The 25,833-nt window shown below is 41.6% G+C and overlaps 1 protein-coding gene across 2 annotated transcripts in view; it reads left to right on the forward strand.

Annotated features, from left to right (window-relative positions):
- Nucleotides 1-25,833, forward strand: part of tcf25 (TCF25 ribosome quality control complex subunit) — a 65,217-nt gene that overhangs the window by 23,383 nt on the left and 16,001 nt on the right. For both annotated transcript variants that reach the window (XR_013789714.1, XM_079497942.1), the window contains exons 13-17: nt 206-293; nt 927-1,085; nt 5,015-5,105; nt 20,033-20,112; nt 20,806-20,881. Coding sequence is in view for 1 of the 2 variants with exons in the window: in XM_079497942.1 (XP_079354068.1) it covers nt 206-293; nt 927-1,085; nt 5,015-5,105; nt 20,033-20,112; nt 20,806-20,881 (494 nt within the window). In the remaining variant the exon portion in view is untranslated. The remainder of the gene's footprint in view (nt 1-205; nt 294-926; nt 1,086-5,014; nt 5,106-20,032; nt 20,113-20,805; nt 20,882-25,833) is intronic.

Genomic DNA, 25,833 nt, shown 5'->3' on the forward strand with positions numbered 1-25,833 from the left:
ATAGGTAAACAACTAGTCGACTAGTAAACTAGGCAACTAGTCAACTAGTAAAAATGACTAGAAGTGAATGCCCTAATACACACACACACACACACACACACACACACACACACACACACTTCTACAAACATGCATACCTGTACATAAACTGAAATCTTCACCTGTTTTGTATGTTCTGTATGTTTATTTTTATTTTTTGTTGCAGTATTGATGCCTCTATTGGATCGGTGTGCCGTGCAGCCAGATACGACGGTATCGTCGCATGAGTTCTTTGGCCCAAAGAGTCAGATGGGGTAAAATATCACATCCAGCCATTATTTCAGTCAGCCTATAATGAAAGTACAGTATGTCAGCTTCTATTTCCATGAAATCATCCTTAGCTTGTAGCTAGTATGGAATATTTAACCCATTTTGGGCGAGGTTTTGGTGTTTTAAACATTGTTATAATTTAGCTATTGAAAAATAGCAGATCTACAAGCTCGCAGCGCGCCACTCGGTGGCGCGCTATGAGCTTGTAGGTCTGCTATTTTTGAAAAATCGTAAAAATGTGGCGCAAATCTTTTCTTTCAAAGTGAATGTTTTGAACTCTGGTCTAAATGGGTTAACCCATTCTGGGCGGGAACCCCTTTTGGTGTTTTACCCCCTCAGGCCGGGAACCCATTTTGGGGTTCTGTACAGTATGTACAGTATTCAAAATTGTAAAAAGATTGATACTGCTATATAAATATTTGAAGTTTTTCAGAAAACTTAGGTCAGGATTTAGAGGCGTTTTTAGAATCTAAATGGGTTAATTGGAATCGGTCGCTAATCACAATTAATACATTAAGTAGTTAATAGTTAATTCAATGTTTTACTTTTGTTCTCTCCCACCCCCCCTTGCCCCTACCATACTGCTTTTCATCCCTTCTGCATGTCTCTCTCTCCAGGCAGTCCCCAGCGCTGTCGGAGTTGATCGGTCTGTATGTAGGGAGGACTCATGACTTGTGGCGAGAGGGAGGGGTCCTACTCTGGCTGGAGGAGAGTGTCAAGGAGGTGCTGCGTCGAGTCGATACCAAAGATCCCCTGGTGGAGGACTGCCAAAACAAGTACGAAAATAAGATGTGCTCTTCCTCTGGCTCCAAAGTCTCTGTGTAGTTCAGCTTGTTTCAGCTTTCATGACCAGTTTCGTTAAACGTTGAATACACTAGTGGGTAAGCGAGTGAGTTAATGCCATGGTTTTATAAGAATCCATGAACCTCTACGCTTAGACAGTGTTGCATGCTCCATATTAGTTATGTCCAAAATAGATCGTAATCTAACCATTTTATTAAATGTCAATTGCGGTTGAGATTTGTCCGATTCAGGATATATAATATGAACCCATTCTGGGCGGGAACCCCTGTTGGTGTTTTAAGCATTATGTTATGCTTTAGCTATTGAAAAATAGCAGATCTACTATATATATTAGAGCTGGGACTCGATTAAAAAAATTAATCTAATTAATCAGAGGCTTTGTAGTTAATTAATCTCGATTAATCGCATTTTAATCGCATACCATTATTCAACCCGAGAACAGTGAGAAACCTTTTTTTTCAAATGTTTTTTGGTATCCCAGTGAATAGTGACTACGGGATTCCACTCATTTTCAACATTTTACTGTCATTAATATACCTTAGAGTTGTTGTGTGGATATAATAAGAAAGCCCCCCCCCCCATTCTGTGTTGCCTAGAACTGGAGGTCTGAAAAAAATCAGTAACATTATGAAGTACATCTCAGTGACATCACAAAAATGTACTTCATAATGTTACTGTTTTTTTCAGACCTCCAGTTCTATAGGCAACACATAATGGGGGGACTTTATTATTTCCAGTGCACACAACTCCATAGAAAAATGTTGAAAATGAGTGGTATTCCCCTTTAAGCAATACAACTTTTTTATCCCAACAGATAAACAAGAGCAGCAGTGTGTATATGAATACTCAAATGTGCTTTACATGGCGGGGCATGAGAACAAATAAAAACAACTTTATTATGGGGGAAACATTTCACATGAGGTTGGGGCTGACCCACGCTTGCTACTTCAGTATGTTTCGCATCGAGGACAGCTTGACAGCGGTGAAATCACCGCGCGTCTCCGGTGGTCTGTGAGACATGTTAAACTGAAGCAGCTAGCAAGCCTAGCATATAAGCTAACGTTGGTCATAAATGGATCATTTCCCTCTGACATTGCACACAGCCATGCCGCTATCCACGCGTCCATCCGATAGCTTTTACATCTAAATGTCCCATCCATGAAGCAAAAGCGATATAAGCGGCTTCTTCATTCGATTCATTTGGGTTTGGGCTTTCTGACGGAGCTGTAGCCTGTAGTGTAGAGTAAACAACTGCTGCTGCTCGCGTGCCGCAGCCTATTCAGTACTACTAGAAACGCACCCAGTGAGAAACGTTCCGCGGTGGAAAAAAAAGGTGCGATTAAATGCGTTAATTTTTTTAACGCGTTAATTTTTCTGTAGTTAATTAATCTCAATTAACGCGTTAAAGTCCCGGCCCTAATATATATATATATATATATATATACACACACACACAGAGGGAAGTGAGGTTGGGTAGTAGTACATGATTTTTACCTGTTACATTCAATTATAAAAATGACAGACTTCAGGGGTTCAAACATTCTGTTTATTTAAACACTGTTTATTGGAACCAAGCTGAAATGTATGTTATGTTTGTCACCTGTCTGTCTTCTGCAGTACTGGCACTCCTCAGAGCAGGGCCAGTCCATTTGGTTAAGAAAGGTTGGAACGTGCCAAGTATTGTAGAAGAGAAGGGGTGTGTGTATGATGGGTTTAATAGTGTTCTGGTTGTTAAAGTATTTGTGATTTTATATGGGCGCCTAGAAATGTGATTCAATTATGCTGGACAACATTTATTTAATAGTTAGATTATTCCTGTGGTATGGGAAATGTCTGTAAAAGCTAATTGATGGTTAATTGGAATCTGTACTTGTGGTAGGAACCACTCCCTAGGCCGCGCAAAATAATACATTGGTCTCCGGTTGCCGACCGACTCTATTAAATATGCGCGACCCATATTATTTTATTGGCATTTGCTGGGGGGAAAAAAAGTCAAAATCCGACCGAGTCACTCAGACCAAAAAGGTCTTTATATATGGATATATATGCAGCCCAAGGTTTTTCGACGTACTCGACTTAGGCTACTACGAGAGAGAAAAGTCGGCTTCTCCGTCCCGGAGAGCCGACTCAAAGTCCCCCCATTCTGTGTTTCCTAGAACTGTAATTATGAAAAAAATCATTAACATGGTCATGACATCATCAAGATGTGTGTTTTTTTCAGACCTCTAGTTCTAGGAAACACAGAATGGGGGAACTTTTTTATTATTTCCACACAACAGCTCTAATGTACATTAATGACATAGTAAAATGTTGAAAATGAGTGGAATGCCCCTTTAAGGGATAGCCGTTAGTGCAGTCACTGTATGGTGTGTTGTGCTTTAAGTTTCCATTGTTTTTGTACTGTATATATTTTTCCACACTTTCCACACAATTTATTGGAAAGGCCTTTATTTTTTAGAGAAATAAAGAATCAGAAAACCGGCAATCCTGAATTTGTTCATTTTTGGAGCCTAGGCCACTCGGCCAACTCTACACTTTAGCTATTGAGAAATAGCAGATCTACAAGCTCATAGCGCGGCACTCGGTGCCGTGCTACGAGCTTGTAGGTCTGCTATTTTTGAAAAATCGTGAAAATGTGGCGCAAACTTTGAATATATGTGACTACATTTGACTGAAGGACTGCCATTGGATTTTTTTTAATTTTCGTTTTTTCATGTCATATGAAAGCAGGGAATCATAGCTTCAAATTTACATATTGGTTGTTCTGTTTGACCCACCAGTTTTGGAGATATGGCTTATAGAGTAATGTCTTGCAGAAAACAGGCTTGAAAGGTTCACTTCTGTGGTCTCTAACATTACACCTAGCTACATGTTTGGGCATTTATTTCATATTTACATGTCGATTACACTTATTTCAGACATGCTCTAGTATGTGAAGTCTGCCTGTGCTATTAACTCATTTTGAGTGAAAAGCTGTAATTTGCGCGATGGCGGTCTCTCAGTCAAATCTGGTCACATATATTCTTTCAGAGCGAACGTTTTTAACTCAAATCTTTGCTTCTGGAGGGTCCCTGGAACAACATATTTTCAGATGTGGGTCGGTGGCCAATTACATATAATTTTTGGGGTCCTTGACATGAAATATTGAGCACCACTGATATAGAAACATGAGGTATTTCAGAAAACTGTCAGGATTTTGATTTTTTTTTTTTTAAATTTCGACGTCTGGTCTAAATGGGTTGGTTAATCACTTCAACCCTTTAAACTCTGTCATAATAGGAAAACATTTGGCAAAAAACGGCAGATCTACACTGAGTTGTGAGCTTGTAGCAGAGGCGTATCTACAATAAGGCGAGGGCAGGCGTCCGCCTGTCCAAATCCATTTCTGGCCTGGCCAAAATCCATACAATGAGAAAAAAAGACGACAAAAACAAGACCTGAGAACTATTAATGGACAGCTGATTGGCCGGTAGAGCGCGACCCTCAATCACCCATTGGAATGTAAATGCAAGCCTTTCAGCCTTTGTATCTTACTCGTCTGGCAGGTATATCTCTTTGAAAACCTTTAGTGCTACGATTGTGCGCGGGGAGACGACAATTAACTTATCTTGCCTGCCCAAAACGTAATTCCTGGATACGCCACTGGCTTGTAGATCAGCAATTTTCAATGAAGCGAGTTTTGTCTAGAGGGGTGGAAAAAAGGAGTTGGCCGAGGATGGACCCATGATGAGAGACCGCAGTATATTATCCTTTAATTTGATCTGTGTTGTGGTTAAGGTTCTGCATTTATCCATGTCTGTCTTCCTTCCTCAGCCTTCAAGAGGTTGAGTGGATCACCCATTCTCCACGTCGGCCTCATAGCATGTTTTTGGTTTTTTTCTCCCCTTTGTTATTGTCGCAGGAGAAAGCAGAGGTACCAGAGTGCCCCACGGAACATACATCGCCATGTTCTCCTCTCCGAGATCAAAGAAGCAACATCCGCTCTTCCTCTGGTGGGTGACACTAGCCTCTTTGTCTCTAATTGGAATGACATTAAACCATTCTGGACGGGAACACCTTTTGGTGTTTTTTAAGCGTACTTATGTTATGCTTTAGCTATTGAAAAAATAGCAGATCTACAAGCTCGCTACGAGCTTGTAGGTCTGCTATTTTTGAAAAATCGTGAAAATGTAGTGAAAATCTTTTGAATATATATTCTTTCAGAGCCAACGTTTTTGGTCCCTGGAACAACATATTTTCAGATGGGGGGGGGGGGGGGGGGGGTCCGTGGTGTCCGTGGCCAAATACAGATAATTCTGGGGGTCCTTGACATGAAGATGTTTGAGAACGACATTTTGTAGAATCGTCCTCAGGTCTAAATGGGTTAACCCATTTAGACCTGAGGACTTTAACACTAGTGTGCTTTGGATTGAGTAAATGCACCATTAGCTATGTGGCGGGTGACACTACCCTCTTTGTCTCTAAATGGTGGAAAGACATTAAACCATTTTGAACGGGAACCCCTTTTGGTGTTATGTTATGCTTTAGCTATTGAAAAATAGCAGATCTACAAGCTCGTAGCGCGCCACTCGGTGGCGCGCTACGAGCTTGTAGATCTGCTATTTTTCTTTTTTTTAAATCGTGAAAATGCGGGACAAATCTTTGAATGTATATTCTTTCAGAGCGAACGTTTTTAACTCTCAAATCTTTGCTTCTGAGGAGTTCCTGCAATAACATATTTTCAGATGGGGGTCGGTGCGGTGGCCAACATATCATTTTTGGGGTCCTTGACATTAAATATTGAGCACAGAAACATAGGTATTTCAGAAAACTGTCAGGATTTAGAAGACATTTTTTTAATTTCGACGTCAGGCCTAAATGGGTTAACACTACTGTGCTTTGGATCGAGTCAATGCACCATGTACTATTTTTAGTTGACACTGGTTCAGTAATAGGAGTCACTAGGACTTTTGATTCCAATTACATTTCTGCAATCCCTCTGCTATAATATATTATTGTTGATAACAAGTGTTTGTGTGACCGTGTACGATGTACGTACATAAACACAGACACATCCACAACTGTACTCACACTGTACATGGGTCATTAACCCATTTTGACCTGAGATCAGATTCTAAAAATGTCTTCTACATCCATGACAGTTTTCTGAAAAAGCTATGTTTCTATGTCAGTCGTTCTTCGATTTTTCAAAAATAGCAGACCTACAAGCTCGTAGCGCGCCACTCGGTGGCGCGCTATGAGCTTGTAGATCTGCTATTTTTCAATAGCTAAAGCACAACATAATGCTAACACCAAAAGGGGTTCCCGCCCAAAATGGGTTAAAACAAAACTTAACAAAAAAAATAATCAAGAATTATGATCCCCACCCAAGTATTTTATATTATGTTTCAGGGGGAAGGTAATGCCCAACCACTGATTTTTGGAATGTTTTAATTTGTTCTACGTGAGAAGTCGGCCACGGACTGCATTCTTTTCTAAACATTCTATGTCAAGGCTTACGGGCGGTATACACTTGTGTTGAGGACATTATTTAAAACATTAATTTGCAACATCTTGACGATATTTCTAGGCTATGTTATGTTAGAATGTTGCATAACGTGGGAGTCAACATCTTTGGCGTTACTTTGGTTTCTGGTATGATGATGACAGAGAGAGGAAGGTGTGAGGACCAAGGAAAATGTCTGACTTTGAGGCCTTTCCCAGTTGTAGTCACCCGTTTCGACTGTTATCAATAGACAAGACTGCAGTGATCACTTAGGATCAGTACGATTGTTTTCGACGAGTATGGGCATGCTCTGCCGATTGATAAAAACAAACGACAGGATTAAGGTTGGCGAACATTAATATTAGGACCGCGCTGCGACATGCTTGCGGTTAAGTTTAGGGGAGGGTATGAGGAGGCTTGTCGTCTTTAGTAGGCAGTAGACCAAAACGACAGGATTAAGGTTGGCGAACATTAATATTAGGACCGCGCTGCGACATGCTTGCGGTTAAGTTTAGGGGAGGGTATGAGGAGGCTTGTCGTTTTTAGTAGGCAGTAGACCAAAACGACAGGATTAAGGTTGGCGAACATGCGTTAATATTAGGACCGCGCTGCGACATGCTTGCGGTTAAGTTTACGGGAGGGTATGAGGAGGCTTGTCGTTTTTAGTAGGCAGTAGACCAAAACGACAGGATTAAGGTTGGAGAACATGCGTTAATATTAGGACCGCGCTGCGACATGCTTGCGGTTAAGTTTAGGGGAGGGTATGAGGAGGCTTGTCATTTTCAGTAGGCTCCCAGCATGTCCAGTAGACCTGAGTAGACCGATAAGATCGGTTAACGTGTCATCAACGCCAATCGCAGCCAGTAGGCTCCAGACTACATGCAGTAGGTTAATAAGTAACCTACTGGGAATTATCGGTAGATTTTTGGTCGAAACGGCTCTTGTAGTTTGATGAAGAGGTAGTGAGGTACACATTGAAATTAAATTATGCAGCAGAGCATGGTTTCATTCAACGTGACCTTCACACATTTATACGGGAAATGCCATGGCCCCATAACATTTTAATACAGTTTCTTCAAAGAGTAAACATGACATTGTATTCAAATTTCACAGAGATACATTTTCTCAGTAACAACTCCCTTCCACTCCTCCCCAACCTCCCCATCCACCCACAATCCTTCGCCACGAGGCCAGATATACAAACAACAATATATATATATGCATGTATAAAACCAATAAGTTGGGTGCATAATTTAAGACACTAAATTATGTTAAGGGTATAAGTTTCTTAGAAGCATAAACCACCATAGCCGTGACCATTCGCTCTGGTGCTCAACGTTGAAAAGATAAGACTAGATTTGTTTTCAAGCTGGGCCTGTTTTTCTAGAATAAATGGAAGTCCACACACTGTAACTTCTAAAGAAGCTCCCAGGCAAGCATTTATTTGTAGATTAACGTTTCGACACACTGTAACTTCTAAAGAAGCTCCCAGCAGGCAAGCCTTCATTTGTAGATTAATTAATGTAACTATTTCCTATTATGGTCAGAATTCACCAAAAATGAATGGTCGGCCCGGACCGCTGGCATAGCCTGACAACGTGTCAGGGGTTCGAGCCTTTGCTGTGTGTCACTCCCCGTCTCTCTCGCTCCACATTTCCTGTCAGCCTACTGATAATAAAGGCATAAAAAGCCCCAAATAAATCTTACAAATATATAATAATCGTGATCAATAAAGAATATATTTCATCTTGTATCTCATAAATCCATCCATTCCAGTCTTTTTCCAATTTTAATATCAATTTGAACTCATAGCTACAATCCGGGATTAATTTAATTAATACAACGTATTATTTTTATTTTATTTATTTGTAATGTTTTTTGTGGCTTTCGCTTTTATTTTATTTTTTATAGAGGGGCAGAGGCAGTAGGATGACAGGAGATGGGGAGAGAGATGGGGGGGGGGGAGGTGACATGCGGTAAAGGCCGTCGGGATCGAGAGTCGAACCCGCGGCACACTGCCAGACTGGATTACCAGACAAGGTGCCTGGACCACTGAGCCACGGCCCAGGCCTACAACGTTATTTTTTACTAATCTCTATGGCAGAGTATTTTAATACAATACAACTAGAAACATTATAACATCTGCTTATGGTTGAAGGAGGTCTTCTTAATTCTTTCACTGACAATTTAAGTCCCTGGTGTCGGTTAACCCAGTCTGGGCCAGTGGCGTATCCAGGAATTACGTTTTGGGCAGGCAAGATATGTGTTAATTGTCGTCTCCCCGAGCACAATCGTAGCACTAAAGGTTTTCAAAGAGATATACCTGCCAGACGAGTAGGATACAAAGGCTGAAAGGCATGCATTTACATTCCAATGGGTGATTGAGGGTCGCGCTCTACCGCAACGGCCAATCAGCTGTCATTAATAGTTCTCAGGTCTTGTTTTTGCCTTCTTTTTTTCTCATTGTATGGATTTTGGCCAGGCCAGAAATGGATTTGGACAGGCGGACGCCTGCCCTCGCCTTATTGTAGATACGCCTCTGGGCGGGAACCCCTTTTGGTGTTTTAACTAAGCATTATGTTATACTTTAGCTATTGAAAAATAGCAGATCTACAAGCTCATAGCGCGCCACGAGCTTGTAGGTCTGCTATTTTTGAAAAATCGTAAAAATGCGCCACAAATCTTTAAATATATATTCTTTCAGAGCGAAGGTTTTTTTTTATTTCGACGTCGGGCCTAAATGGGTTAAGACGGTGCACCAGATTGGACCCTAGATGTAAAATTAAATTTGATATTTAAAATCTAATCACAACAAGTTGTCTCGAGACACTTTTACATGTAGATCAAAGGACCGACAGAGATCCCACCCATGCAGAGCAAGCAATTTTGCGACGGTTGTACCAAAAAAACACGCAATCTATAGCTATAGGCTTTGTCGTAAAGAAAGTCTAAAATAGTCTTAAATATACAGAGTGCTAATGCTAACACCAAAAGGGGTTCCCGCCAAAAATGGGTTACACGCTCTGCCTCCTATTCTAACGTTGAGAGGACAGACACGTTTTAAACACTTAATGAGGTTGGTGGGTTAATTAGATTAGTTTGGCCCCATAGACAGCCGCAGAGGGCAGACTGAGACACATCTCACATCTAGGCGGTCTCTTAATCCATTTTGACCTGGGAACGATTCTACAAATGTCTTCTAAATCCTGATAGTTTTCTGAGAAACCTATGTTTCCATGTCAGTCGTTCTCAAACATTTTCATGTCAAGGACCCCCAGAAATTATATGTAATTGGCCTCCGACCCCCCCGTCTGAAAATATGTTGTTCCAGGGACCCCCCAAGAAGCAAAGATTTGAGTTAAAAACGTTCACTCTGAAAGAATATATTCAAAGATTTGCACTACGTTTTCACGATTTTTCAAAAATAGCAGACCTACAAGCTCGTATCGCGGCACTCGGTGCCGCGCTACGAGCTTGTAGATCTGCTATTTTTCAATAGCTAAAGCATAACATAATGCTAAAAACACCAACAGGGGTTCCCGCCCAAAATGAGTTAACCCCTTAAAGTTCAATTCAACCAAATAGTCTTTCACTCCACCTGCATGTGTTTTTGACGACTTCTCTAAACACCATCCTATACTAAATATTAAGGAAACCTCTGTCCGTCAGTCAGTCTGATCATGGGTGGAGCCTGTTTTTCCACTTTTTCCACTTTTAAGCTGTTTGTTACTGTTTTTGTCAACCCTGCTAACAGTGACATTGGTGTCACTGCGCATTCGCGGCAACGGACTATGGCCTTTGTTGCCACGGTTACGGTCCGCGTCCCCGCAGCCAGTGGGATCGTCACAGCAGTATCGGTGTTAAAGCAGACACAGACAGCTGGCCAATGGCCATACAGGACCTTGATTGGAGCTGTAGGCATTCGTAGCATGTCCATAGCGCGCACATTGACCGTTTATTCCTTCGGAAAGGACGTTGTGTTATTAACACAAACATGGACTTCTCGCATTAGGTAAATGACCGAGTTATTACACACAGCCGTAGTCGAATGAGCAGCCTAAACTAAGCATGACGTACACATAGGGATCCCCAAGGGGTGCGCAACACCCTGCCTCGTAAAAAATATTATTGATTGTCTATGTGTATGTTTCGCACTGCGTCCATAAGTCCGTGTGTCTGTGTTTTATCATGGGCCCCTCTGTTATGACAAACTGACGTCATTTCCTACTTAACGACTACATTGTCTAAATGGGTAACACCTTGGTCTATTCACAGTCAATGACGGTTTTTAACCAAGCCATCAACACTAGGGGTGTGCTGAAATATCGATATGGCGATATATATCGATACGTCCTCCCGCGATAAATAATCGATATTGATTATTAAAATATCGATATAAAAAAAAAAATCAATCGTTATCGAGGGCCTAATATCGCAATATATATCGTATCGTGAGGTACCCATATCGTCCCACCCCTAATCAACACTGAGTGTTCGTTTATTTATTTCAAAGGAAGTTCTCTAGAAGTTACAGTGTGTAAATTCAGAGACGGACAGTGCGAGAGTACAGTTTTTTTTGTTGGCGACTAAATCTGCACCTACTGTGACCTTGAACAGTACTGTTCTTGCAAATCTTCCCCAATTTGCCTTGATGGTATTTACGGGCTCCGTTTGTGGTTAAAACCCAAAATGTTTCCACAGACACAGAGTTAACAAGCTAACAATCTGGTAACCCATTTTTTTCACCTCTGAATTTGCTGCTGAATCTGTCTTGAGGGATTAACAAGCTAATGAAATGAGCTAACCTGGCCTTAAAGGGGAAAACCACTCATTTAAAACATTGAACTATGTCATGTGAAGTAAACATTGAAGATGCTTTGCTACAAGCAGAATCTGCTAGAGCTACTTACAGGTGTTGCAAGTTCCTCCTCTTGCTGGTAATCCTAAATATACCTTAGAGTTGTTCCAGAACTGAAGGTCTAGAACATGGGGTCATGTGATCAGTGACATCACAAAGATGTACTTTGTACATCAAGATTGAAATCTGATTGGTTTAAATGGTCACATGACTCATTTAAACAAATCAGATTCCAATCTGGATGCGGCTCAGATCTGATTCAGGCTGGATTTGGCTGCCAGTGTAAATGGGGCCTAAATGACATAGTTCAATGTTGAAAATTAGTGGTTTTCCCCCTTTAAGGTGGACTGACTTAAGGTAGACCAGTAATTGTAGACGGAGCTAATGTGACACATCGGTACGGTGGTGCAGTTGGTAGCAATGTCGCCTAACAGCTAGGTCTTGGGTTCGATTCCCGCTGTGGGCGTGTTCTCTCCTCCGCGTCATCAGTGCCCATACTCTAGGTGGGGTTGGCAAAAGGGCATTTCTGTGTAGAGTTTGCATGTTCTCCCCGTGTCCCCTAGGGAAGTTACCCTCACAAAAAAACATGCAGTAATCCTGGTAAACTGCGTCCCCCCTGGCCATCCGGTGCGCCTCGTGGAGGGGAAAGGAACTGGCTGGAATAACGTGTTCCTTCCACGAGCTACGTCCAACCGGGGAAACTCCCCCCTGTCAGGTGAAAAGAAGCGGTTTGAACTCCACATGCATTGAAGGAAACGTGAGTGTAGAGCCCAGGATTACACTAGACAATTCACACTGGGTGAAAATAATGGGTTGCAGAAATGGTGGGATAAAAAAGGTTCCCAAATCTTTCAGGCCGCGCCTTAAAGGTCTTAAAAATGGTGACGACCCGCCTCCCTCAATCTTGGTCGGCTTTCTCCATGGAGGGAGGAATGTGACGGCCAGAGTCACAATTGACTCTTAATTGACTAATTGACAAGCCATCACCACTCAATGATGATTGACACCTGGCAATCTCCCTGCTCACCACTGAAATTGCCACAGGTGTGTGTGAATCAGGGTGGAAGAAGTTTGTTTGTATGCTGGCCAGTGGCGGCGATATAGGGGGGTTTGGCCGATGCGTGGAATTAAACTATATACTCTCTCTCTCTCTCTGGCTCTCTCTCCCACAAACACGCTGTTAAGTTACCGCGACTAAGACTACATTTCCTGTCAATAATAAGCAGTGTAAAATGTAGTTCATTGGGAGGTAAAGGGTGACGCTTTATTGTGAAGGCCCCTTTACGGCGCAGGCAGGAAATAGAGTGTTTAAACTGGGCTGCTTGGCTGCACGTTAGAGTAGACTGATTTGCTCCGGTCTGTCCGGTGGCTGTATATATATATATCACTCATTCTTGAGATGAGGGACAAAAGTGGAAAAAACATGTCCCACACATAAGAGCCTTATTTATGTTAAAAATAAATTAATTCATAAAAATAAAAGCACTTGCAAAGTTAAATGTAATACAGTTGTGTATTATTATGCCATTCATTTCATTATATATTTTTTCATATGCCATCTAAATTAGTTAAAAGCAGGCACTGTACCCAAAAAGGCCTGTATTTAGCCTGTCCCCAGCAAGTTGTCACAATTTCAAACTGCCAAAAAAGTGTCTAATACTGTCACAATCACATAAATATACATACTAAATGAAAGTAGATTGTCAACAACATAGCAAACAATATACACAGTTCATTTTAATTTATATTTTAAATTAAATATCTCATATCAAATGTGTGTCCCACGTCTCCGTCAACTCCGTCAGGTTTTTTGAAAGTCTTAAATTAATCAGAAAATATTGTCGACAGATTTAGCCTGAAGACTCCTTTTCCAAGTCCTGTTTATATTTGTTGCAACAGTGGAGCACCTGGTCTGACAAGCATTCAATTGTTTGATATTTTAAACAAAATGTTGATATCAATGTGGTCACAGCTTTTACATGTCAACTCCGTCAGGACATTATTATGATCTTTGTTAAGAATTCCAAAATAATGTTTAGTATTTTAGTTTAGGGTTAGGTTTAGCTAACAACTGAAGAAAAACTAAATGGATAAATTGTACTACAAAGGGTTAAGATGAAAACAAATGCCATTTTGTCAACTCCGTCAGACGTCAACTCCATCAGGTTTTGTGTCTGACGGAGTTGACATGTATCTGACGGAGTTGACAAAAGTGTTCCCAAAACAATAAAATGATAGTTTTTGAATAATGGGAAGTATTCTAATTTGGCAGACAGTTAGAGCATGCCTTAAGGAACATTTTTGGCTATAGGGCCATCACAGATTTGTCTCGTGGTGACCATGGCAGCCATCTTCCAAAATGGCCGCCACCTGATGTTATTTTACAATAACTCAAGTTCTACACCACCTAGGATCTTGATTCTGGTGACTAATATTACATTTTCAAGGATGAGGGATACAGTGGTACAATTTAGATTTTCCCTATGACCATGGCAGCCATTTTTCAAAATGGCCCCGCCACCTGCTGTTATTTTACAATAACTCAAGTTTTAGACCACCTAGGATCTTGATTCTGGTGACTAATCATACATTTTAAAAGATGAGGAATACAGTGGTACTATTTAGATTGGTCCTGTGACCATGCCAGCCATTGTTTTTCAAAATGGCCACCAACCTGCTGTTATTTTACCAATAATTAAAGTTATAGACCACCTAGGATCTTGATTCTGGTGACTAATCAATGTAATCATACATTTTAAAAGATGAGGAATACAGTGGTACTATTTAGATTTGTCCTGTGACCATGGAAACCATTGTTTTTCAAAATGGCCACCAACCTGCTGTTATTTTACCAATAACTCAAGTTTTAGACCACCAAGGATCTTGGATCTGGCGACTAATCATTACATTTTCAAGGATGAACTTTCTCTGGGAGGGGTCAGGGCTTATTTCAGGTGCAGGTTGAGTTGCTACTGACAGGACATTACAGTAGGTGGGCTTTATGGCCTTTGACTTGTCCCTTTCAGGCACAGACGCACAGTTTGACTTCACTGGCCACTGCAGGGAACTGTGGGGGAGAAACTTTGGTCTCTTGACACCCCGATTAGGTTCAGGGTTTTTTTGGTAGAGACTTGCCTTTCATGACATCGTTGCTGCAGCAGTTGATCTCCTTACTGCGAGCGGTGGCACACTCTGGGTCTCTTGGGCATTGTATCTTGGTGGCCTCCTGCCAGTGTTTCTCCGTCCTCATGAGCTCTGTGTTCTGGGGCTCTTACATTGTCTTGGCTGGAGATTGCTTTCCTGCAGGGTCCAGCCCAGTCTTGTGCAGATGGCTGCTGGCCCACCTGGAGGCCCCAACCTCAATTGTTCGGTTGGTGTGATTAGGTGGGGTGGTCTTCCCCAATCAGGATGAGGGGTTTGACCCTTTCAAACCGTTGTAGCGGCAGTCTGGCCAAGTGTCTGTATTTAGTTGTGAGGCTAGATACAGGATACGATTGCTCACCCAGCCCCAGGTGACTTGAGGTGAAGTCTCCTTTGATTTGGTAACATTGCTTTGGTTGACATGCTGGGGACACAGAGAACGACACTGATGCCTTCAGTGTCTGCACATCCTGCCTGATAGTTCTGAAGGCAGATCTTCAGGTTTTCCGTTGAGGCAGAGTCTTTCGCTCACTGTTCACCTCAAGCAGGACTTCAAGGTGTTTGCCTTTGCACAGGCTATATGGCTAGGACTCGTGCCACTCCGAGAACTCCAACAGGGTGTTGGTTGCTCCTGGGCCGCAGAGCATTGTGCGGCGGAATTCAACTCTTATCTCTGGTGGCAGCTTGTTGAGGAGTCGTGCAACTTGTGAGCCGCATCTAAGTGCTGTGTCACCCTCTGGGCCTAGGGTTGTTAGCATGCCTACCAGCGACTGTACTTGAAGCGCAAACTTCTCAAAGGCCACCCCATCGCCTCGACAGATGTTGGCTGCCTCCAAGACACTTGCTATTTTCCGTAACACTAATTCGTGGGGCTGTCCAAACTTGTTGTTTAGGTGTCACCCGGGTCTCTGTTGGTGAAGTCGGGTCTATAGGTGGTCTAGAACATTATTAGAACGTTATTTAGTATGGGGATATTAATAAAATCTGGTAATAAATTCCTTACCAAGAATTTTCTTCACCAATGTGTTTGGAAGGGTGTCTACTAACATATCCCACATTGCTTTATATTCAACCACCCTAGGGGAACTTTTGACAGCTGCTGAAAGTTGGGGTACCATCAACAACCAATATAAGGCAAAATGTTCATTATGCTTATAGCATGTGACATGTCAAACTAGGGGGTTTTCATGATTCTGAATGCATTCCAAGCATTAGCTATGCACGAAAAACACTCATTGGGCTGAAAACGGCCATAGCCGTCATCACAAATGTGATTAGGTCAGCACATTTGGGCACATTTGGGCAAGTGGATTTGGCCATAGACCCCCTAGTTTGGCCATAGCCACTTGCCCAAATGTGCCCAAATGTGCTTACCTCATCACATCTGTGATGATGGCTATGGCCGTTTTTAGCCCAAGGAGTGTTTTTCGTGCAAAACTAATGCTTGGAATGGATTCAGAATCATGAAAACCCCCTCGTTTGACATGCCACATGCTACTTAAAGCATAATGAAAATTAGAACATTTAGCCTTATATTGGTTGTTGATGGTACCCAACTTTCAGCAGCTGTCAAAAATTCCCCTAGGGTGGTTCAATAGAAACCAATGTGGGATATGTTATTAGACACCTTTACAAACAAGAAAATTCTTGGTAAGAAATGTATTCCCAGATTTGACATTCTGATAATATTCCCTGACTAATTGGTAAAATAATAGCAGGTCCGCCATTTTTGAAAATGGCTGCCATTGTCACAGGATAAATCGAAATAGTACTACTGTATTCCTCATCCTTGACAATGTAGTATTAGGGCCTCACTACACGAGGACGTCGCGGGCTGTTCCCCGCCTAAGTTTTGTGAACGATATAAAACTTTACTGCGTCTACATTGCGGGTTATGTTAATTATGTACGGGTCTAGACGAGACCGGTAAACTGCTTCGTTTTCAAGATACAGCTGTAGTATACATATTGCCGGCCTGTAGATGGCCACCCAAAAAAAAGAAAAAGCTTATTCTAAGGCAATATGAAAGCATTTTATAAATTATACTATTGGTATTTCACACAGGTGTTGCTAAATAACTAATTATCTCAGATGCGCATATGACATAGGCTATCTAGGTCATATCAATTTAAGCAGCAGAGGTTGCAGAGCAGTGATGCTTCTCACTCTGCACACACTGATTTACCAGCTAAAGTTGATGCCTACTTTAAATCATAATATGACAAACCTTGGATTAATTCTTCTGAAAACGAGCAGCACGCACAAAGTAAGTGATTCACACATTCAGAGAGAGAGAGAGAGAGAGAGAGAGAGAGAGAGAGCGCACGCACCCCTTCTGAGAGACTCGAGAGAAGGGGTTCTCTCTCTCTCTCTCTCTCTCAGATCATCATACAGCTCACAACGAGGAGCGGCATGGTACATTGTGAATTTATGAGTTTGACTTTGGAGATTGAATATATATTCGCTGGTGCGCAACACCTCTGAATGTCAGATAATTGACATAGCGCTAATCATTGCACATAGGCTATAGCCTACAAAAGTATAAAAAAAGAGCAATTGGAAACAGTGAAAACAGGCCGTTTATAGAGGAATATGGACAGTAAACAATGTGTTTATCCTACCTGTGGTCTCTCAATGCAAAGCCGTTTTGAAGTTACACAAAGAATGTTTAATTTCCACCCAAGAAGAGAAGCACTTTGATGAGGTCCATGCATGCTTTGCACTGTGCGCTGCGCAGTCAGACCTGCCTGAGAGGAACGTGCGGTGGCTGTGCTGCCTATCTTGTATAGCCTATATACTAATCTATTCTACACTACACCATTTAATAGTAACAATAATGTAGAAGATCCGTTTTTTTTCTTGTCTTTCCGGATTGGTAATCACCATAATTTATATCTGTTCTCCAAAAATAGCTCCTCTACAAGCTCGTGCATGCGGGCTGCAGATCGGCTATTTTTGGAGAAGAGATTTATAGACATTATGTGCAAATATAAAATAGCTGTGATACTTATATGTAAGTGGTTATGGTGAAATAAACCATTAACACTAGTTAGTTTGGAGGGGGCGAGGGGACTATGACATCACCGTTTCAGCAAAATTAGGCGGCATTCGCTGTACACACGGAGACGTGAAAGTCGCGTCTCCAAACTTTCCCACTCTGGAAGGTAGTTTCAAAATTAGCCGTTAAAGTCCCCCAAAACGCCGTCTCCGTGTGACAAAAAGGGCAGATCGGCTAATTACTTGCCCCAGAAACACCGAAATCGTCCTCATCTGGATGGCCCCTCAGTCACCAGAATCAAGATCCTAGGTGGTGTAGAACTTGAGTTATTGGGAAATAACAGAAAGTTGGCGGCCATTTTGAAAAATGTCTACCATGGTCACAGGACAAATCTAAATAGTACCAATGTATCCCACATCCTTGAAAATGTATGATTAGTCACCAGAATCAAGATCCTAGGTGGTGTAGAACTTGAGTTATTGTAAAGTAACAGCAGGTGGCGGCCATTTTGAAAAATGGCTGCCATGGTCACAGGGCAAATCTAAATAGTACCACTGTATTCCTCATCCTTGAAAATGTGGGATTAGTTACCAGAATCAAGATCCTAGGTGGTCTAGAACCTAAATCAGTTCAACTTGTCAACTCCGTCAGATGTCCGTCAACTCCGTCAGACGTTGGTCACATGATGTTTTTGTTAATTTCCAAAGAAATAGATGATTCAATGTCAAATATTTTGTGCTTATGTATTGAAACACCAACTGAAATACTACTTAATGATGCTTTTTATTTTTTTTAACATGGTTTTTATGTTATAATATTGAAAGTAAAGGTTGACATAAATCAGTTATAAAGTGCATAAATGTCCCATTTTAGAAATAAATGTTATGCGAAAAACCTGTTCCTTCTCAAGATTGGTAGTTGAGACCTGTGTCTACAAATACATCCATTTCATTTTAATGGTTCTTAAAATAAAAAAAAATCTGATTTGAAAAAGGTTTTGTCCCTTATCTCAAGAATGAGTGATATATACAGTTGTTAGCCCTGCTCTGCAATCGCCTGATAAGTTTTGATTCTTTGAACAGTCAAAACAAGACCTAAAATTACCACAGGCACTTTCAAAAGAGGGCAAGATAGATGGAGTAAAGGTGGAATGCAAACACAACAGCTCCATCCACATGCACTTAGTCTTACTTAGTGGAGGTGAGTGAAGTCGCATGAAAGGAATACCAAGACAACAACGGTATCAGAAAGATGCCCACGTGAACTTGAATTGAAACATTAAGAGACTATTTAATCAACTTTCCCGAAGCTGTCCCATTCATCACACGGCAGGCGGCACAACTCTATGTGACTAGCAGCCCTACACCCTCCAGTATTCGATTAGCTCCGTTAGGAATGAAAGGTTATGGACATTTCGACCATGTAATGTGATTTTCAATATGCAACCTGTGAGGCTACATTATGTGTGTATTCATTGCCTCAGGTATGCTGCAACTGAGCCACGTTGAGGGGTTTAGTCCGAAGTGGTATTTACAGTCCCGTTCGGCCGTGCCGTCAATCTCGCCTCAGGGCCCGTGGGACACTCTAACCCGCTGGTCACTGGAAGACGGTTTCTGAACTGCCCACAGCCCTCCTATGAGACACAGACTGAGTAGAAAAGAATCGTGCCATTTTATCATGATTATTAGTGAGGACCTATTATATGAAGATAGGTTGAAAAGTGGTGAAGTGGTCCTTTAATTAACAGCAAGAGGATCTTTCTTAACCACTCCCTACAGCAGGGGGATCTGTGTCCCTTTGTTTTGTTTGAACTGAACTCTCAAAGACCAATTTAGCTTTATTTCAAAAGGGTGTGGTGAATTGAATTAATAACCCCATTTGTGCCCAAGGTTTCGAGTTGAACATGTATTGAATATATGTTGTTGGGGTTTCGTTATTGGTTGATTTTCGTCCGGAATATTGAATGCCATTGGATGCTTTTGTTATTTTCATTGAAAAGTGAATAATGTTGTAACCTAACCCACCCCTGGTTTCAATACAAAGACTGTTCCAATCCAACACATTTAAGGGTTCTTTATCTTTTATTGAGTCCTTTGTTCGTTTTCCTTGAAACCACCTGGATACACAAAAAATAGGCTAAAAGTTCCTCTCTGGTAGGTACACGCCTGCCTGGCTACTGTGGAAACCGTTACAGTATGGACTAGTTGTTTATCTATTTATTTCACAGTTAATAAATACAAAATGTGTTATTGCTGCGGTTCTCCCAGTCTACACCAAAGCTCTTCTGTGAAAATAGCGGTTCTACCAAGCTCACAAGGGTCTGTCGCAATGTGTATTTTTACAGAATGTTCGCCTATTATGAGATAATGCCCAGACTAGGGACGCCTAGGGTTCTGATGATAAGAGCTTTGCTTATTCATTCCCCCCCCCCCCCTAGGAGGTGAGAGCTCAGCCTGTGATGGGCTTCGACCCTCTTCCCCCACTGGACTCCGTGACGTCTTATTCCCGGCCGGAGAGGTATGTGTAAAGTAACTAAGTACATTTACTTAAGTACTGTGCTTAACCCATTTTGGGCGGGAACCCCTTTTGGTGTTAGCATTATGTTATGCTTTAGCTATTGAAAAATAGCAGATCTACAAGCTCACAGCGCACCACCGAGTGGCGCGCTATGAGCTTGTAGGTCTGCTATTTTTTAAAAATCGAAGAACGACTGACATACCGGTAGAAACATAGCTTTTTCAGAAAACTGTCAGGATGTAGCAGACATTTTTAGAATCTGATCTCAGGTCAAAATGGGTTAATTACAATTACAATAAATTATTCTTTCCATATCAACGTAGACGCAACGGTCTGCTAGTATCCGCATAGCATAGACTTTGTCTACAGCTCATGTCGGCGCAGACGTCGTGTGCCTTCCATATTTTGGTACTTTATGCTGGAACATGAGCTAGTAAACAATTATTGACAATTGAGCAGAGATCCATTGCATCCTACTGAGCTACTTTAGTGAATTGCGTTGATGAATCTTGACATTTTAATTTGAGCCTGTATTTCTCTTGCTCTTAGGCATAGGTGTGCATCTGTAAGTCACCAAATTGTCATATGTATGCTGTCCTGACCCTTGTGGCTACACAGATGCGCACATTAAATTCAGGCTGTGTGTGTGCGTGTGTGTGTGTGTGTGTGTGTTCTTTTTCTGCCTGTGAGCAGGCAGCATGTTGGAGCCTCCAATGAGAGCACGCTGTCGCTGTTTTTTCGTTCTTTGCTGCCAAACTTCAACCTGCAGGTAAGAGCAGTTATTACACGAGCACCTATTTATTTATTCACTTATTTTGATGAAAGAATCAGAAAGGGGATAGTACGCGCACACACACACACACACACACACACACACACACACACACACACACACACACACACACACACACACACACACACACACACACACACACACACACACACACACACACACTCGCTCTCTCTCTCTTTCCTGAGCTGCTGTTATAGAAATATAATATGCATATACTGTACTTTGTGGTTTGTGCTGCGTTTGTCAGCACAAACCATGGCAGTGCCAACGCATGGCAAAAATATTACCACTAAAAGGCAGATGTTAGCCAAGTTGCTAAGACATGGCATGCTAAGCAAATCCTTTAAATTTGCATAGACTGTCTAGCTCCGGCTGATTTGTGGTTGAAATCTAATAATAATAATAACGCATGAACATAGCCTCTCTACCAATGACTATAGGCCCTCATAGCAACAGATCGCCCCCATCCAAAAGCCTGGATGTGACAGATCAGAGTAAATTAGAAAAAAAAGCAGGAAACAATCTGAACACATATTCAATTGACAGAGAATTTTCCCACCAATGGTCTCCCCTGGGGGGGGATGACTGACATGCAGAATATCAAAGCTGTGAAAGCATATGACCTTACAGTTGGCTATGGTTACCATCCTCCACTAATTCATAGCGCAATCGAACAATGGCAGCATTCATGAAATGTGCCATCTCCTTCCCCAGACCCTGTGTGTCTGACTCATGGATTTGTTTTCTATTTTAAAAATGTTAATATTCTAAAGAACGCCAACCCTATAAACAGAATCCAGAGACAATCACAACTGAAATTATTTTTTGTCAAATAAGTTTTTATTGAGAACAGATTATAAATTGTTGTAGATTAAACATTGTGATATGAATTACTTTTTTCTTTTATAGAAAACAAAAAATGAAAGAAAACATACAAGGACAAAAAAGAGAACGAAAACCCTCAACCCGCCCACCCGCATACTGCTCAGTGACACCGCATACTATAGAATACAATAGTAATTTGAAAAATGGAAAACATCTGAAAGAAAATGTCGTACAGTCAACCAATCATCAGTGGTATCCTGTCTATGAATTGTTTCTACTCAAGTAATGGACAAGGGGCAGCCAAACCTTATCAAATTGTTTCTCAGGAAATACCTTATTCTCTCAAGATGAAGCGTACTAGTCATTTCATTTAGCCAATGCTTAAATGCAGGAGCCTCCTCCTTTTTCCAGTGCGTCAAAATTAGTTTTTTTGCTGTACACAACTGAAATTCTGTTTTAGTTCTGTTGGCCTGTTCCCTTTTGGGTGAAATAGTTGGTGTAGCCTCGATTATTTGTATGCCTGGTATGACTTTTTTGTGGAACTGTGGAACTATAAAAAAAAAATTGCCATTCAGGTGTTTTGAGTGTAATCAAACCGTTCCAATGGGGTTTTGAGTCGACGGCTCTTCTGGTGTAAGCAAAAGTGTTTAACCCATTTTGGACTGAGGTCGATAAAAATAAATGCTTCTAAATCCTAACCAAATTTTTCTTAAAAACCCATGTTTCTATGTCAGCGGTGCTCAACCTTTTTCATGTCAAGGACCCCCAGAATTATCTCTATTGGGCCACGGACCCCCATCTCAAAATGTGTTGAGAAGCCAATATCTTAGTTAAAAATGTTCGCTCTTAAATATATATTCAAAGATTGGCGGCCCCTTTTTCACGACTTAAAATAGCAGACCTACAAGCTCGTAGCGCGCCACTCGGTGGCGCGCTATGAGCTTGTAGATCTGCTATTTTTCAACAGCTAAAGCATAACATAATGCTTAAAACAGCAAAAGGGTTTCCCGCCCAAAATGGGTTAAGGCTGCTTCCTGGTCCCAACCGTGGATGGTCATGATGAGTACGTCTTGTCAATAAACTTATAAAATCCTTATTTCTAGAAATGAGCCTCGCACCGTAAGTTGGATGTATGGCCGTCGCGCCTAATCAGACCCAAGTTTCCCCTCAAGAGTCTGCCTATGATGTTTGAAGCCCACACTACCTCGACAACCACCGGTCGAAGGATGACATACGGCTGCACGTCGCATCATTAATCGTATTTGGACCAGAGAAAAGAGTCCGAAACAGAGCCTTGTCGGCTCGAAACGTTAGCGCCTAAAAGTAAAGATACGTTTGGGACCAGTAATTGGTGGTGCAGACTCTTTCTATTCTTGTGCTGAAAAGTCGGGACAATATTTCTGCATTATGTACACACCGACTCAACATGAATCTTAGTGACCTCCAATTTGAGCAAACTAAATCTAAATTATCTAGTTTCCCCATAACATTGAGGCCGGTGTACTGGCACACTGGAACAATAACCGCGCTGTTTTCTCTGGGCACCGCGCAGATATTAACAAAATATGCCTGGCAGTGTCGAGATTCCCAAGCAGAGGTCAGTGAAGTGATGTACCCAAACACTAATGGCCCGTGAAATTCCTTATAAGATCAAATTGGTTCAGACGTTTGTGTTTATGACAGGCTCGGAATTTGTTCCAAGATGCGATTGGTTCTACAATCTTACATAACCAACCCTGTGCATGTCTGAGAGGGGAGAGAGCTGGGATCCTAGACCAGGGGTTCTCAACCACCCCTCTGGGGGGTCCCCAATTTTTTTTGGGGGGGGGGGGTCCCCAAATTAATACATGTAAAAAAAAGATTCATTTTTTTTTGTCTGGAAAATAGAAATTTAGAGTTTAGGGTTAGTAAACATAGTGCATGTATAAACTTTCCTTAATGATTCTATCTGGTTTCGGTATTTATTTATGATGTATTTTCTCTATTATTATTATTATTAAGGATATTTGTATTGGTGGTGGGGAGGGGGTCGCGAGACATGGCCAAAGCATTGTCGGGGGTCCCCCAGCCAAAAGCGATGAGAACCCCTGTATTAGAGCAATGTTAACTCCATAGATGCATACAAAACAGGAAAAGTACAAAAATCATGACGGCACAACCTTTGGTCACGGATTGAACTGTTAAATGCACATTTGTTCTGAAAAGGACCTTTTTCCCCCCCTCCAAAACAAAGGCGTATATGATCAGTTACAGTAGATCTATCTTCACCGTGCACCTTTCACCCCTCTCTCTCTCTCTCTCCGGCAGAACTCTCTGGTGTGTAGCTCAACCCTTTCCTCCCTTATTCTGCGCTGTTATTATCTGATTCCAAGTTATCCTTGTCATTACGCAAGCTGCACAGCACTTTATCATGCATTTCTCTGATCACGGGGCTTCTCAGTCAAATCCACATGGGTATTACACACAATGATGAATGGACCCATAACACATTCTGGGCGGGAACCCCTTTTTGGTGTTTTAAGGATTATTATGTCGTACTTTAGCCATTGAAAAATATCAGATCTACAAGCTCGTAGCGCGGCACCGAGTGCTGCGTTACGAGCTTGTAGGTTTGCTATTTTTTTAAATCGTGAATGTAGTGCAAATCTTTGAATATATATATATATTCTTTCAGGGCGAACGTTTTTAACTCAAATCTTTGCTTCTGGGGGGGGGGGGGGGTCCCTGGAACAACATATTTTCAGATGGGAGTCGGCAGCCAATTACATATAATCTTGGGGGTCCTTGACATGAAAATGTTTGAGAACCACTGACATAGAAACATGGGTCAGGATTTAGAAGGCATTTGTAGAATCGTCCTCAGGTCTAAATGCGATAAATTCACTCTCCATGATGGTTGCCATAGCATTGCATTTGCTACTGTAGTGTAGGAGTGATGTGATTTCACAAACCACAACCCTGTGGTTAGAAAATTAGGGAAAAGTATTCAGGAAGTCCAAATTCTTTGAAGGCAGGAATCTCCTTTTAGCTAGAAGCAGAGTGGTTGAAATAGTAAACGGCAGACAATTTCACAAATTGCTTATTTTTCTAATAATCTGTACTAATTTATCGGTACAGATACTGTCTGTCTTGTTGAATCTTGCGTCCTTACACTGCTGCTACTGCAGTGTTGGGGAAAGTTCACTTTCTACATGAACTAGTTCAAAGTTCAGTTCACAAATAAATAACTAGTTCAGTTCATAATTCAAAATGTTGGACTAAAGTTCATGGTTCCAAAAATGAACTAGTTTAGTTTTTTTTTCGTTTTTTTATTAATATGTTGCTGCATCCTGCATATTTCAGTGTGCTGAAAATAGCCTATCTACAAGCTCAAGTGTTGACGCGACGTGCATGTTAACACGTCATAAGACAAAGTATAAGGCAAAGGCAGGCTTCACTTGGGAAAGGCACGCGGGTGAAATCACCCCCTCAAGTGGCCCAACCCCCTTGCAGCCAGCAGCCAAAAGCGCTGCAAAATGCAGCCTTGCCTTGGGCAGTTGGGAGATCACACAGTGCTCCTCGACGCAAAACAATAATAAGCTATGGGAAGCTATTTTTGGTGGCACGTTATGCTTAGCCCATTCTAGACGGGAACCCCTTTTGGTGTTTTAACTAAGCATTATGTTATGCTTTAGCTATTGAAAAATAGCAGATCTACAAGCTCGTAGCGCGCCACCGAGTGGCGCGCTACGAGCTTGTAGGTCTGCTATTTTTGAAAAATCGTAAAAATGCAGCACAAATCCTTGAATATATATTCTTTCAGAGCGAACGTTTTTTTTATTTCGACGTCAGCCCTAAATTAGACCTAAGCGCCTATTCTAAAAACGCCTCCTAAAACCTAACCGAAGGTTTTCTGAGAACCTCCAAATTCTTATTAAAAAAATAAAGGACGTTGCTATATGAGACACACAGATGTACGTGACACAGAGGGCCGGCATTTAAGGTATAACGACGTATAGGTTACACCAGGTGGGTGTACACTAAATGGGTTAAGGTATAACGACGTATAGGTTACACCAGGTGGGTGTACACTAAATGGGTTAAGGTATAACGACGTATAGGTT

This window comes from Electrona antarctica (assembly GCF_951216825.1).
Source record: "Electrona antarctica genome assembly, chromosome: 3".
In the NCBI taxonomy this organism is placed as follows: Eukaryota; Metazoa; Chordata; class Actinopteri; order Myctophiformes; family Myctophidae; genus Electrona; species Electrona antarctica.